Source organism: Camponotus floridanus, unplaced genomic scaffold, assembly GCF_003227725.1.
Source record: "Camponotus floridanus strain SB8 unplaced genomic scaffold, Cflo_v7.5 scaffold62, whole genome shotgun sequence".
In the NCBI taxonomy this organism is placed as follows: Eukaryota; Metazoa; Arthropoda; class Insecta; order Hymenoptera; family Formicidae; genus Camponotus; species Camponotus floridanus.
This window is the reverse complement of record NW_020229792.1, coordinates 1,021,478-1,037,757: the sequence shown is the minus strand read 5'-3', so window position 1 is coordinate 1,037,757 and position 16,280 is coordinate 1,021,478. Positions and strand designations below refer to the sequence as shown.

At 31.6% G+C, this 16,280-nt stretch overlaps 1 protein-coding gene and 1 long non-coding RNA gene across 2 annotated transcripts in view; one reads left to right on the top strand and one right to left on the bottom strand.

The window, feature by feature from the left end:
• LOC105254412 overlaps nt 1-16,280 on the bottom strand; it is a 74,720-nt gene that overhangs the window by 12,298 nt on the left and 46,142 nt on the right. The window contains exon 2 of the mRNA XM_020028491.2: nt 8,364-8,467. Coding sequence (XP_019884050.2) covers nt 8,364-8,467 — 104 coding nt within the window. The remainder of the gene's footprint in view (nt 1-8,363; nt 8,468-16,280) is intronic.
• Nucleotides 1-16,280, top strand: part of LOC109610226 — a 58,874-nt gene that overhangs the window by 26,255 nt on the left and 16,339 nt on the right. Inside the window, exon 4 of the long non-coding RNA XR_002192694.2 lies at nt 9,320-9,431. This is a non-coding gene — a long non-coding RNA (uncharacterized LOC109610226). The remainder of the gene's footprint in view (nt 1-9,319; nt 9,432-16,280) is intronic.

The following is a 16,280-nucleotide window of genomic DNA, read 5'->3' as shown; positions in this document are numbered from 1 at the left end:
GATAAGAGAATCGCAGGTGAAACATTATTTCACATAGAATTTTATGCGAATACATCATGTAAATTAATACGTAGCACAGTCTCGCTTTAAAATTTTAAGACAACACATTTTCACAAAATTTTATCATAAAAATTTATGTTCGCCATTTATAAAAACTTCAATTTACATATGCTGTTTATAAGAGCCATTTTTTTGCTTTTTTTTGATTATTTGTCTTATTTTTCTAAAATGTTTACATTATATTCTTGCATATCACGAGAGGAAATTGCGTTTCTCTTATCAAAATTTCTAGTCTAAAAGCAAAGGTCAGTAGATTTGAAAACGGTGAGAAACGTGACTCACACATATACAAGTGTCTCGAAAATAATCACCCGCTTGCGCAACTAAATTTCATTTATCTCTTATCCGAGTAATCTTCGCGACGCGATTTCCATATCCCTCCTATTTCCGTTCGCCAAGATGCGCCTTTGAAGGTGTGCGGGCGAAAGAGAATTCTCAAAAATTCCACGGGATACAAATTAAGTATTTAAGATAATTAGCCGGGCCCCGCGCGCTTCATTTCTTGTGGAAATCGACCGCAACCTCGCGGGCGCCGATGCTATCTTGCCACGATGCAATCTATTTCCCGACAACTTCCTGAATCGAATGCAAACGATTTGATTTACATAGATACACTTAGGTTGAAGTCTGATCAATTCACTATTTTTAAACAAGCAAAATTATTTAATAATTTTAAATTAAATATTGCTTTTTATTAAATAAAAGATAAGCTAATTAATAATTAACATACAATTCTTTTTTTGTTGCAAATTAATAAACTAAATAATATGAATCATATATAAAGTTATCAGGAAATAATTTTATAACATTTATATTTAATTTAACAATATTTTATAATATTTAGACCTAACAACAACATGAAAATTGTAATCTTTTCTTATAACGAAAGCAACCATTGCCTTGTATCATATTAAACAGACTTTGATTTAAGTGTTTTTAGATTTACACGTACGAATCGCCTCGTAGTTATTTTCAACTATCCGTTTGCTTAAACAATAACCATCGAGCTTTCTTTGCAGTGAAACGAAGCATGACGTTTCCGTAAATTAATCCTTTCAGCGAAAAAGCAGTGTTTACAGCTAATGCCCTTAATTCTCCGTCAGTTGTAATACATTAAAATAAAGAATTATATTTTTTGCATGTAAGTTAATTAATTTATTATTGAAATAAATTGAAAATCTCAAATGAAATTGAATAAAAGATTTTAGAAGCAATTATGCTGTAAAATGCACTTTTATTTTTAATTTAGATAATGTAAATATATCTGACATGACTATTTTTTTAATTAACGCTCTGTACTATTTATTAGATAAATAAGTATTATTATAGTATATACCATCGGCTTATTATTCGTTTATTATCGTAGAAATGAAATGTGTAATAGATAAAATAATATTTAGAAATCATTTAAGCAATTATTCAAATCGCGTAAGTCACTAAACTTTATGTAACGATTATGCATGGATTTCGAAAAGATTTTATCAACAAAAATGCAAGATGATCACCAGGCCAATTTACTGTCAATTTTCGTACAGTATAATTTAGCGTAACGTAATTTCTCCACTACAATTTGCACGAAAGCCACTCATGACTAAATTGAGGTAAAATCAGGGCAAAATCCTCTTTTTAATAAAATTGTATAAGCGAAGGATTTTTGTTATCCAATCTTTTGAAGGGGATTTAATATTTATTTTGATTTAGTAAATATCTGAATAATAGTGAAAGTATTACAAGTATACACAAGAGATACTTTTAGAAATATTAAAAAGTCCAGAAAATATATTTAACAATATTAGAAATTAATATGTGTGCTGATATTCGAACGAAAATAGTTCTTATAAAAAAGTTTATGAATCATTTATTTTTTTCTTTTGCTATTTATAAGTGTACTAACTTAGAAAAGTAAGAAAAAAATGTATACAAAGATTTACATCGTATTCATGAATATTGAATTAATGAATTTTTTATCTCGTTAAGAAAGAATTCGAAGTATTTATCAAGATGCCACTATCTTCATTCAGACATTATTTTCTTGTTCTACTTCTTTCTCATAATGTGCAAATAGATGGAGATTGCAACAAGAATACCTGTTAAATCATACTTAATTGCGCTGTTATTTTTATTAATTCATCTTGTTGCGAGATAGAATTTATTTTTTCGCGCATGTAACCGATGAGAAGCGCGAGATAATTTTTCGCTGAAGTTCTGAACACAAACTTCATCTCATTTCATCAACAACAAGTTGAAATATCGCAATCCTTCACGCAATCTACAAAGTAAGCGCATCATAGATTTATTTACTGGGAAGTATATTCTTTTTTTTATCATGTATATGTAATGTCGAATGCATTGAGGCATTTTGTAATTCACAATAACAAAATAGTTTGATATCTTTTTAAAAATTGATTAAACTCAATTATCTGCCTTATATTTGTATTGGCTTTTCTGATACAATTAATTTAAAAACATTTGTATAAATTATAAATACATATATATAATTACATATATTATAATTAATATATGTAATATATTATAATATGTAATATATTATAATAAATAAATAATATATATATATATATATAATTATAAAACTTCTTTAAAAAATTGAAGTGGCAATCAATTTTAAAAATGGTTATTTAAATGATTTCAAATAACAAGATAACAATAAAATATAAAAGAGTTATAAGTGCGTAAAAAAATTATTTTTATTTATGCTTTTATTAAGATATTAATGGATCTAGAGATGTTTCTGTATAAGAAGCATTTCTAGATCCATTAATATGGTAATCATATGATAATCTTCTAATATAGAATCGACTACAATTCGAATAGGTGTAATCAAACTTTCTGATAGTTGCATACTGCAATGATAGTCGCGTTTTTTTTTTACAATGATAGATCGACTGTCACTTAGCAATATTACTGTATGTTCGTAAACATCCTTCGTTCTCGGAAAATCAGAAAGAGAGGGAGAATATCTCTTTTTTCTGTAATGATACGTCACATTTACTCGTACTTGCTTGCCATAACCATTTTCCACCAAGAATTTAAAACGAGAAGTAAATTCAAAGTGGTAGGTGCCGGATAGCTAGATTACTGGAGAATCGCCTAAGTGCTAGCCAATTACAAGACATCTTGGATTTGAATTCAAAGTACAGTGATAGTCCGCGTTTCTTTTAAAACTCGGCTTCTTTTCCGCGACGTTTTTCCGCTATTCTTGAGGCTGCTGTCTGAAAACTAATTCCGATAATCGCAGGAAGATATGCACGTATTATAAGTGCTTTAATATGTTTTGGTCATTAAATATTCTTATCTGATGTTATAATAATAATCATGTTTAATTGATAAAAGTAACGAACCGTCCATCGAAACTGGCTTCAGAAAGTGTAAAATATTATTATACGAATTATGTATTTCATTTATATGAATAAATAATTATACATGGCCGTATACTTTCTGAAGATTAAGATATAAGATTTCATTAAATTAAACTCAAATTAAGTAAAAAGCAAAAATTTTATCTATTATTCTAGAACTTATTTTGTCAAACTTGTAATTTCTTAAATTTTTTTGTCAAACTTGTAATTTCTTAAATTTTGAAAATTATTATTATAAATTTAAATGTTGATGACATTATATAGATATGAATTTTTTGCAAAAGGAAATTATTACATAATTGTGTAGCTCTTCCAATCTTATAAAAGAAAGAAATCTTATTTAAATTAACTGTAATTAATTACAACATTCAATTATTTAGTGAGATGTATCTCTAAAATGTGAATCAATATCGAGCAGGAAATTGCGATTGTATCGATCATGAATGAGCAATTTCTTATGCGTTAACGCGTCTCTAAAAAGCGCAATTATAAATGTCCAATCATTTATTGACCGTTTATTACCTCATACTTTCCAGCGTCTAAAAAGATAGCCTGATGAGATCGAATCGGGCGGCACCGTCGCGCCTCTCACATTATCGAGTGATCTTCGAGAGACCCGCAGGGGTGAATCAAAGTAAAGATGGCTCTGATGCATGTAAAGTGCAAGATGCAAACCTGTACTCTTACGCGAAAAAAAGATCGATCGATTTAACACTCGCGAGGAGGCGCGATGGAAAGAACCATTAAATTCAAAGAGAAAAGAGAATTGGAAATATAATTCCAAGTAAATCGAAATAATGAATCTTGTTTTTTTGGTTTTCTAAATAAGAACATATTAGATTTCGGAATTGCTATAAAAATATAATATAAAAAATATTATAAATATATTTATTTTCCAATTAATGCGTTATACACTATTTGAGATCTGATCTGCGTCTCCTGCTTTTAATTTAATGTTTTTCTTAGTTTGAAAATTAGATTTTATTAAAATGATGCTTAAGATATCGATCATTATTTTGCAAACAGTCTCATATATGTAATATAATGTAATGTCAGAGAGTATGCATATTTATATTGCATGAAAATATATTCAAACTTCAGCCGAAAAAAGCGTGTGAACGGCCGTAAGGACGAAGAATACCAAATACCAAGGCAACATTTAAAATTATAAACACGCGATATATGGCGCCTATAATTGTGGTTACGCCATCAAAGGTACCGACCTTGCATCCATCTAGATTGGGATTTTTTTCGGGATCGGCCTCGTGAAGGTAAGAATGTCCGCGCCGCGCGAGAGAGTTCGTTTAACTTTCAAATTGACCCCGATTTAAACCGCAAAAGGATGCCTTGTCGGCATCGTTTGGTAGACACGACTCTTCGGCGGATCCAATTTGCCGGTGAGGTGTGAAGCGATGTTTCGGTCGTTCTGACTAGAGGAGGAGGAAAGTGGATGTGTAAGTTGCCTTGAGGATGTACAGTGATGCCGAAATTATTCATAAGGGCAAAAACTTTTATAAAAGACGCAACGGCCTCATTTTTAATAAAGACTATGATTACTAAAGTATCTTATTTTGTTATATTTTGTTATATTTTACAGTGACAGTTTAATATAATTTTTTTTTATAAAGTTACTATATATATATTTTTTTTAATATTCTAAATATTTTTTTATTTAATTGCTTTTTAACTAATTATTTGTTTAATTGTTCTTTTAACTTGTAATTAAAAAATTTTAATTATTTACGATTATTTTATATTCTGCAGAATATACAAGTTTTAATAGATGTGAAGAGTTTAGAAATTAAAAATTTATACTGATTATATATAAATCGAGCTACGTCTCGTTACTCCTCACGCAAGAAAAAAAAATCATAATAGGATGATTATAATGACTTCAATTAGGTCGATCTTCATACGCGCAAATATCGAGTATACTTCAAAATTCCGTTCGTTGCTTTTTGCTGCATAAATCTTGAAATTTATCCTTACTGGATTAACGATTACGGCGATCAAACAAGTTTGACGCGAGCGAGCACGTGTTCGACTCAACGAGTGCAATGATGATGACGACGATAACGAGATCTTGTAAGGTCTTTCGAAAAACCTTCGGATTTCTTCTCGACCTAATGTAACATACATATTTGCGAGGACTTCCTTCGCGTTCCATTTTATATCCGCTGGTAGGTTCCAAGTTAGACCGATAATCAGACAACCAGCCGGCTTTCTCGGGCTACCCGTTCGTGCTTCACGCTTCCGATTAACCGCCGAGTGTTTCGCATTCCGCGGGTTGCTTCTTTTGCTGCTTCATCCGGCATGATGGCGAAGCAGTTCTCAAACTACGTCTCGCTGCTCGAATTTTAATACTGATGTACACGTAAGATTAACATGATTAATAATGATATTTGTGGACAATCTATGGATTAAATCTTTATTAGTGTTCATTAATGAGACATTTTAATTTTAATCGCTGTTTTTTTATATCTCAAAGAAATTGTAAAATAACATAATAGTGTGCGAATGCAATTAATGCAATTAATTCGACTGAATTTACCTCTTTCACAATTATATAGTTTTCGCAAAGTATATTATTGATACTTCAAGTGTCAACTTGAGTCAATTTCCAGTGTTGTAATCTCTTCGGAAATCACCCTAAAAAAGAATGTAAAAAATAGTTGTTAAGACTCGAATAAAAATAACAAAAAATTCAACGTTAGATTTTATGCTAGATGTGAACATGCGTGCACCGAAGAAATGAATCTAAAGGGAACTACGAGATTTCCTTTATCCTTTAATTATCTACCACCTGGAGCAGTGTAAACAGGAAATAAAGCCGATCAACCTAATCATAGGTAAGATATGCTCGACATGTCGGTAGATACGCCTGGTATAAATGAGACGATACGTCATTTACAGGCATACTGAAACGAAACATTGATCTTTAGAATTGAAAATTACTTACTACGTCGGATCGCTTTGCAATAAAATTGAAACTGATTGGCGATTCTTGAGATCAAATGAAATTATTTTCGTCTCGCGTACAACGAAATTAGCGTCGAATGTCGGAGCACAAATACGTGAAACACATCTTAATAGTTGTACATTTTCATATGACAAATAATTAATTCTACTATTACAAAAAAGTATAAGAAAATTATGAGAATTTTCTATAATAATTTTTACATTGTGAGAATTTTAATTTCAAATATGCTTATTAATTTTTAATTTGAAATTTTTAACAAATCTTTTTAAATCTTAAAAATTTGAAACATGAAAATATAAAATAATTCTATAATGTAAAATTTTATTTTGTATTTGAAGTTAGTTTTTCAAAATTTTTAACAATTAATTTTACACAATTTAACTCATTATGTCTTGTAACAACGAAGCATCATTTCACTTTTATTAATTTAATTCCAAATACATATAGTTGAGATGAAGTTCACGATTTCTCAAATATCGTAAGGAAAGAATGGCTATTATATAAAAATATCGATTTAATGTCACACTCAATATTCCAAACATGAACGTCTTTCTATCTGTAATTTTCTTAGATTGCCATCATATAATTTTTGATATAATTAGTCAATTTTAATTCACATCGTGCGCCTTAATCGATTTATAACTTTTGAAGTGTTTTCGAAGATAGAATGCATATTCCTTCCGTCACTATTGACAATTTTTTTGAAGCTCTAATCTAAGTGGTCAGGCGTGTATCATATATTTTATATTCATGAAGTCCTATGGGCTGTAATTAAGTTAGAATTTTACAGTTGATTGAGCAATTGAAAGTTTTTCTCGAGTTTTTGTCGATCGCGGGAGAATCTACAGAGTATGTCGATAATCAGTATCAGAATTTATGACCGGAAAATATATGATTTAATAAAGGGTTTCTCTCTCTACGTATTTTCATATCTAAAATATATATCATTCATAATAATGAATATAATATAAATAATAATAAAATAATCGATAATTTAGGTAATTGTAAATTATTATTATTAATGTGAAACTAGACTTTCGTTTAAAAAAAAATTAATTTTAAAATATGACAATCTGTTAAAATGAAATTTTCGACTTAGCCTATTTTTTGTTTGAAGCAAAATGTATTTCGTTTTCAGGATTTTTTGTATTAATTCGCAATTTTTATTGCACTTTTGATATAATATCAAGTCGACATAAATAGAAATAAAGACGCTTGATGCTTACGAGGAGAGCTTTGTAATTAAGTTAGGGTTTTACGTTCAAACTACCGTCGGCGATATGTCGATATGGAAGCGAACGAAGCTTTCGTGCGCTTATTAACATCAAATTACAATCGCCAGGGGTATGATTATAACACGATTCTTCTTGGCATGTTCGAAAGAACGAGCGTGCGGAGAACAGGTTGATTATAAGCAGTCATCGATCGAGAAGCACATTTTTCATTGGCTCTCGTTACTCCTTCTGTTTATCCTTACGAGCGCGTGTACTTCGATCATAAGATCAGATTGCATCCAAAGAGATATAATAGGAAGTATTTTGAAAGCCGAAGAATAATGCATATCGAGAAAACCACACGCCTATATAATGTATTTAATATATAAATATAATAGAATTAATTAATTAATAATAATATTATGTAAAATTTATTTTAAAAGATTGGGAGAAAAAGAAAATTCGCTTAAAGCACTATTTCCTAAAGCATTGAAATCACTATATAAAATATTGACGCTCCCTCTTTCTTTCTCATAAATGCAATATTTTTTATTTAAAAAAAAATTAAATATTGATGGCTTTATTTGTAATGCTTGAAAAACAATAAGAAATATAATTTAATGTTGAATTTTTTTCGTAGCATATATTATACTTATTGACACGAAAAATAAAATCTTCGTGCATTCGTGTTAAATAAAAATAAATAAATTTTATTTAAAAGAGTTTACTTACAGAACCGTAAAGTAGACCGCAGGAGTCCATGCAGAGGTAAAGACAGGTTGCTACGCCTTGAATCTTTAATTGACCTCTCGATACCGATATCCTTTGAAAAATCGCTGCAAAAGATAATAATTATCATTAATTTCGTTAAATTGTTTTACAAGATTTATTTATTACGACAATAAATGATTCGATCGTTGGACGGTACATGTTTCTCGAATACAAATATAAAATCCAACGGCATAATCGGACGGGGAAGGAACAGGTTCTCTGAATGTTTTAATCCGTGGAGTCTTTTTCTCTCTAATGATCCAATCTTGGGTGCGATGAATACGTATTTTCAGCCGACTCGTAATTCATGACGTTTATCTCGAGCGTCAATGTCCATCGAATAGCTCGATAGTGTTGTCTTGGTATGATGAATGAAGCTGCAGCGCAAAATTGCAACTGCGACCATGCGGAGACATGTAACATGGGCGCACTCGGTGTTTATACTATCGATAAAGAATTCGATCGAGAATTATTTGTCCCGGCGCCGGGCGCGGTTGCTCCAGAGGAAGGCCTGTTTTTAACGTCCATTTGACGTAGATCTCACCACGCGAACGCATATCTCGCATAGTATAACCCGTATAACGTGATTGGTAAGTGAAATGAGTTATCGGGAATAATAATCGATCTTTTGAAGCCCGAACTCTTGTACTCGAAGAGAAACGCAGGAGTGCGTTCGGCTCGATGACCGGTTGCAACTCTACTGGATATAATGCGCTTACAGTGTAATCATCTTAATTTCTCAAAGCTCCTACACAACACGCTGGGCGCGTATTAAATATGTGCGTGACACGATCTAGCGTATGGATCATGCAGGCGAACGCGATTGCGTATCTGAACGCGGGGTCCGGTAAACGAAATGAATTATCGGGAACGAGCGAGCCTCGATTCTCTTCTTACTTTGTTTTTCTTTGTTTCAGGATTTCTCGGGAAGGAGAGGCATACATAGTGTTCAATCTGCGGCAAGGGTCGGCACTACTCATCTCGTGGAATACGACACCGGACGGAATACGTGCTCGCATATACAGGAAGGTAATCACTTTAATTCCTCGATAGTTTCCGGGGTATGCGCAGCACACGTAACGCTAAGCGTGAGTAATATTAAAGACGTGCGTGACAATCTCACATTGCAAAACGAACGCAACCGCGGGTATCTCACCACCTGTAGCGCGGTGCGCGCGCTAAATACAGGGTGTTCAACGCGGTATTCATTGCTTGTCTCTTAATTTCTCTTAATCTGTTCTCTTTCGCCGATGAGCAAATGATGGACGATGCGTGCAGTACGTGCCGCATAATTAAAGTTGACGAGTGGAGTAGCGAGTTCATATTCGACCTGTTGCGAGTTCAATTTTGATTATAGAAAAGTGAAATGACGCTTTTTGACACGAAAAAAAATATTAACAACACATTTATAGGATATTCATGAATTTATAGCATAATTCATAATCCCTTTATGTTTAATGAAGCTTCTGTTAGTTTAAAAGAGGCATAGAAAATATTTTAAATTCTTGTTTTAATAATTTTAAAAATTTTAATAGTTTTAAAAATTGTTTTAATAGTTTTTGAAGATCATTTATTTTTATTCTTTAAAGATTATTTCATGAATTATAGTATTTTAATATCAAATATTTTTTAAAATTGTTTTAAAAAATATTTGATATTAAGATGCTATAATTCATGAAATAATCTTTAAAGAATAAAAATAAATAATCTTCAAAAATCGAGATAAATTAATAAATCTAAAAATTATAATTCGATCTATTTAATTTCCTGCAATTTAAAAGTGAATATTTAGAATCAACTTGATTCGACGAGAAGCAGCGCAGGTTGATTTTAAATGGATGATTGGCCAAACTGGCTTAAGTGTCTCCAGCATATTTGCCTCCCTTCGTTCATCCAACATGTTGCTGTCATCGCGATTAAATATGCGTCGCGAAGATGTATCGGCGTGTTAGTCGCGTCATTTACCACGATTTGTGCATGAAAGCGTAAATCGTGCATACTTGCGATTTTTTGCAAAGTATGCACTTCTACAATCTATCGCCGTGCGGCATTGACCGCACAACGAATGTCAATAAGTCGTTTAAACAGAATTATATAGAATATCTTAGGATTAGCAGGAGAGAATCACGAACGGATATTATTTATTACAAAATGTGTGGAGTTAAATTTTATCAATTAAAGTCAAAAGATTTATTATCTGAAATTTAGTTATTAAAATATCATTGCACTTTCTTGATTTTATATTAATATTTAATCCGAATGGAGTATTCTTGTTTACAGATAATTTTTTTAGAATTATCTTCGAAATCTACTGTTTTTTTGACGTTTAGAACGATTTATTTAGCGTTATAAACGTAATTTTGGCTTACAGCTTTTAATCAATGATCAAAACATTCAAATCTCGTGTCTCGTGCAGAGATTTTAGTTTCTGCATGTTTATCACAACATGTACACTAGTCAAGAATAGAACTCTATACAACCGGGAAGCTGTCGATTAAATGTAAGTTGCCATCTTAGAAAATCGATAATGATAATATATGAGATTGGTATTCGCGGATACGTCATTCAAAGTGTGCAAGATGTGTTCGATTCTTGCGCATACGTGATCATTTACCGACCAGTTTATAAAGACGTGCGAGTATATGATAAAAGAAGGGTTTAATGCAGCAAGAACCGGCAATCTCGCGGAGAAGACGATGTCATAAAGTAATAGTAATGCATATTGCTATAATATCTTCGTAATCATTTATTCTCTCATTTAGCGATTAATAAGATATAATTAAATGATAACGGCACGGTTTATGACAAAGTGATCCAACATGTTTAATGATTTAGTGATTTTTTGAGAAATTAGCTTACGAATTTAATTAACGATGAAACTGACGTAAAAGCAGATCCAAAAGTTCTCAGAGCTAAATAAAATCGCGTGCCGCGTTGCAACGTTATGGTTTCAGTTAGCGTGTCAAAAAAAGCTATTAAGCGAACTGTAGCAATAATAACATGCAATATCGAATCCGTATAGAATTACATGAAAAATAATAAAAGCTGGGCGCAAGATAATAATTAATATCACGGTGGCATGCGAAATTACATATAAATAGAATAATTTTCATGTTTCAAAATATACGTTTCCCTTTACGATCGTTACATGTAATACATAATTGCGATCAATTGAGAAATAATTATACCTTAATTACACTTAATCTTATCTTGAAATAAACTACTATTGACGTTAATATTTATATGTTAACACTTTCTGCTCTTTTTTCGTCGATTTTAATTACATTATGAATTTAATAATTATTTCATTTATTAATAAAATCTATATATCTTTCTCCTCTTTCCTCGGTATTTATATACTTATTTTTTCGTTTTATATTATTATTTAATGATAACATTTACTATATAATGCAATTAACATTAAATATAAATAAATAGGCTATTATTTATTTCCGAAGAGATGAAATTCATGTTGAATAAACATATAATGTATGACGTGATTGTAACTCGTTATTCGTTATGTAGGAAGAGCTAAGATATATGTTAATATATGCTACACACAATTTAAGAGAAGCGAAGAAACGATCAGAAGAGAGATAGTAAGAACCATTTGGCTTGTAAGGTGAATATCGCGGTGTCGCATACGAGCATCAATTTCTAATTTGGCGCTTTACACGAATTTATTCTTTTCATTTTTACAAGCCTGAGCTCGTACCGCATATACGATCGTAGATTAATTTATCAACCAAACGCTAGCACGAGTTTACGACGTCGTTGCGATATAAACTCGCGATTCACGACAATAAGCCTTATACATCGACAAGCCGTACAGCACTGGCGGTCTTATCAGGATATTTATAATTTATTCGAATTGCCACGCAAAAAAAATTTGCACACTAGCGCGCAGTGACTTTCATTTCCGGGAAGCATAGAAACGTCTATGGAAATCGATTTATTCGCTGATCCGATTGCTAGAACTCATCCATTATTGGCATCAACGCGATATCGCGATACACTTTGCAAACAAGTCTCGTAGATTAATAATACTTGGAAAACGATCGCTCATATTTAACTCTTTCAAGAATCAACGGGATACGTGGCTTAAGGAACAGTTGTATCAATTGAACGAATTATGTAATATTGTTCGTATTTTTAGAAGAAAGAAAGAAAAACATTTTTTTATTAAATATCCCAAATCAGAATATTTTATTGTAGTAATTTTCTAAAGTTTTCTAGAGTTTGAAAAAAGTTCAATAATAATATTTTTTTTATCTTAAAATAATTGTCTATTATTTTCATATATATGATAATTTTGTATTTCATATAACAAATATATGTGAGTCAAAGATTTAAGTCATTTTTTTTTATATTTCGTCTTTTACGCATATAATTTCTTCTTTAAAGAAAATCAAATACATTTTTCCCTTTATCCCAATACATGTAGCAGACTCAGTATTATTTCTTTTCGGACAAAATTTCGTGTTAACCTTTTTGATTCGCGCATTTTATTGCTGATTTTATTGCTAATTTTATTGCTAATTTTAGAATTTCAATGCAACATTAGAGACCCGATGTGATTTATGTCTTCGCGGTCGTCGGATGCTAACGCATCGCGATGTTGAAATAAATTATTAGCATTATATAAATTCGAGAAACAAATTAGAAGCCATTTCGCGTGCATTCTCGTATTTGTCGGATGTTTCAATCTGCTGCTTTTAAATGATATTAAATTGGCACATAGTATTAGAATAAGGATATAATAATCCTTGTAATAAACATCTTCGTAAATTTTACAGATGCAACTAAATAGGAAATTGAAACAATTGTTACGATGGATAAAAAAACAAATAAAAAAATTGGCAATTACTTTCTAAAAATAATCATTTTAAAATCTAAAAATAATCTTTCTAAAAATAATCATTTTATATTAAATCCAATGATAAAATTGAGGAACATCATCAATTTTTTCCTAAAAAGTAGTGAAGTAAAATGTATTATCCTCATATATATGTAAGCAATATATTTACTATTTTTAAGTGTGCGTAAATTTTTTTATATTAATTCATACCGCGTATTTGACATAATCTGATAATTGAAAGATACAACTTCTTTTATTTATTAAGACATATACTCGTGTTTTGACGCGCTTAAGAGCGCGATGATCGATCATGTATTCGACGCGATAAGTCGCCAGTAAAATACGCGCGTGTTGGTAATAATGAATATACTCAGATTTACAAATGTAGCACGTCGTAGTACGGTTAACGAGCTCCTGAGTTAACGACCGTCAACACTCTAATTGAGTGTTTGCCCCTTTTCACACATACTACAACAACTATTGACTACCGTGTCATTCGCCGTGCATTGCGGATGTAAAACTTTTTTTTTTTTGAAGGAAAATGAAAGGAATCTCTTTCCAGTATCTCAGATCTTAAAATCGCGTGCGGATTTGTACTTGCTGTCATTTTAATACGTGCGTTAGTCATTAATAATTTTTTTCATACGATATCTCTGTAATTAAATTGCAATCTTTTTATCAAGTGCTTGTTCTTATCTTTTCATCTCCTTTTAATTTATTCAACGCGAACGGCGATATAAGCGTACGTGTCGATTTGCACGGCACGCAATGTCACTGCGTAGGCGTGCAATGCGTTATATATGCATGTATTTTGAGCATCTGAATCAGTCTGGCAAGAATCGCTAGACGTGTCTGTGCGCGAACTTTCTGTCCTTTATTAATACATTCTAAGAACTGCTGACTGTTGCACCCGACAAGGCCAAATGTGCTCGTATCATCACGTAATATTGTTTGTCCACGTGATGCGAGGCACGCATCTTTCGCATGAGTAATGAAATGAAAGTGGCTAATATAATTGTACATATTTAGCAAATTGATTCTGATAACGCAAATATCTACGAAATGTTTCAAAGGCCATTCGAAACCGTGTTGAGAGAAAATGTTCCTCGGAGAATTTTTAATAATTTTTTTGCATCAAAATTTAATATTTGTTTAATCTCGCGGTAAATTGTAACTTGATGAATCATTTGCATCAGTCCAGTATTTACGTAATCGCCATATATTCTTGCATTACAGTAAATTTCTAGATTTCTAAATTATCCGGACACGTAAATTATTCACGAAAACACAAATAGCATTAGTCGCGTCGCATTTTTCGGTGGTCAAGTTACTTTCTTAGCAGCGGCACCATACGAGATTGGAATCGATGAAAGGAGAAACGGTAGGATTTATCACGGCAGTGGATAAAATTTACGCCCATCTGATTAAAAATCCCAAACGCGCATCCACCGCCGCGCGGTCGAATCTTGAGGCATATCTCGTGGCAAATTAGTGTGGATCTCTCCTGAGCCGGATTAAGGAACTAAAAAGCTTTAACGAGAACAAATAAGCGTGACACATAAATAGGTGGACGCGTCGGTCATCCCATCTCGTTTAAAATCATCGCCTTTATCTTTGCCGCGACTACATCGCGATTAAGATATCATTACAAGTAAGAATTAAAAGTTAATTATTTATGTGCAGTAGACGAGAAAGAGGCGCCTTCGAAAAAAATGATTGCAATGATAAATTTGCATCTCACGATGAGTTAAAATAACAGATGATTTATTTACTCAAAAAATATTATATATCGTCGCATCATAAAACAATTATTTAATAAAATAAATTATTTAATTACGAGTTAGACACATTTTTGCTAATCTTTCATTTATATCTTCGTTTATTTCCTTATTAATAATAAATTCGTAAATGTTATAACGAAAGAATGTTTCATGAGGAGAATCGGTAAGCCATAGCAAACTTTAGTAACAAGAAGCAAAAGAGCGCTCATCGTAGAAAAAATATACAAAAAGTACAATGTACGCGAATGAAAAGGCAGAGTAGGAGCAGGTGTTGTAAAGCCCGTGTGAACATCCGCGTGCCTTCCTAACGTATCTCGTTTATGTTGGAGATACCGAGAACGATGCTTGCTAACGGAATATGCATCAAACATTTGTAAATATTATGGCATCCGGCGGCGGAAAGGCCGAAATTATTTTGGACACATTCAAATGCTAATCTCAGTTCCTCAAACTTATCAGGCATACATACATCATTGCGATAACGCTGAGCAAGCCGCGCGCCGAATCATAATTCAATAAAATATTCTCTAATACGAATATTTATTCCAGTAGTCGCATTTTTCACTTAGCAATATATCGTCAATTTTTTAAATTTGTTATTGTTGAATTTGTTATTATGAAATAATAGTTACAAGAGTTTCATTAGGTATTATTTTTTCAGAATTTTATTGAATTTAAATAATCTTATTTAAAAATGGGAAACTGAATAATGTTTCTTTTTTATTTTATTCTATTTTAAATTAATTTTTTTATATTATATATATTTTTCTTTTAATTAAAATCAGAATAAATTAAATTTGAAGAATGATGTCTTTGAAAGATATATGAGTATCATAAAGTCATTCTAGAAGTTATGTGCCACTTTATGTTCTATTTTTATACATTATCTCAAAAGTAAAGTATCATTATAGCTTCTGATTGTCACGCGACTCAAGAAAAGAAATTACGGAAACTATCAAGAGAGAGAAAGAGAGAGAGAGAGAGAGAGAGACTACTAACTCGATGATTATGTCACGTGGATTAGTTTCGTCAGATCGGCATCGCCCTTCACAGGGTACCGAAAATAGAAACTATGTAGATCGTTGATGTTGTTGCATGCACTCTGCCATAATAAACTGTAACTTCTTGCGGGTATACACTGTACTCGTTTAATCCCGATGACTCGACGCTCGATCGAGCCAATATATATTTTTGCCTGTCATTTTCACAAGCCTTATATTTTCCATCATAATCATTGAT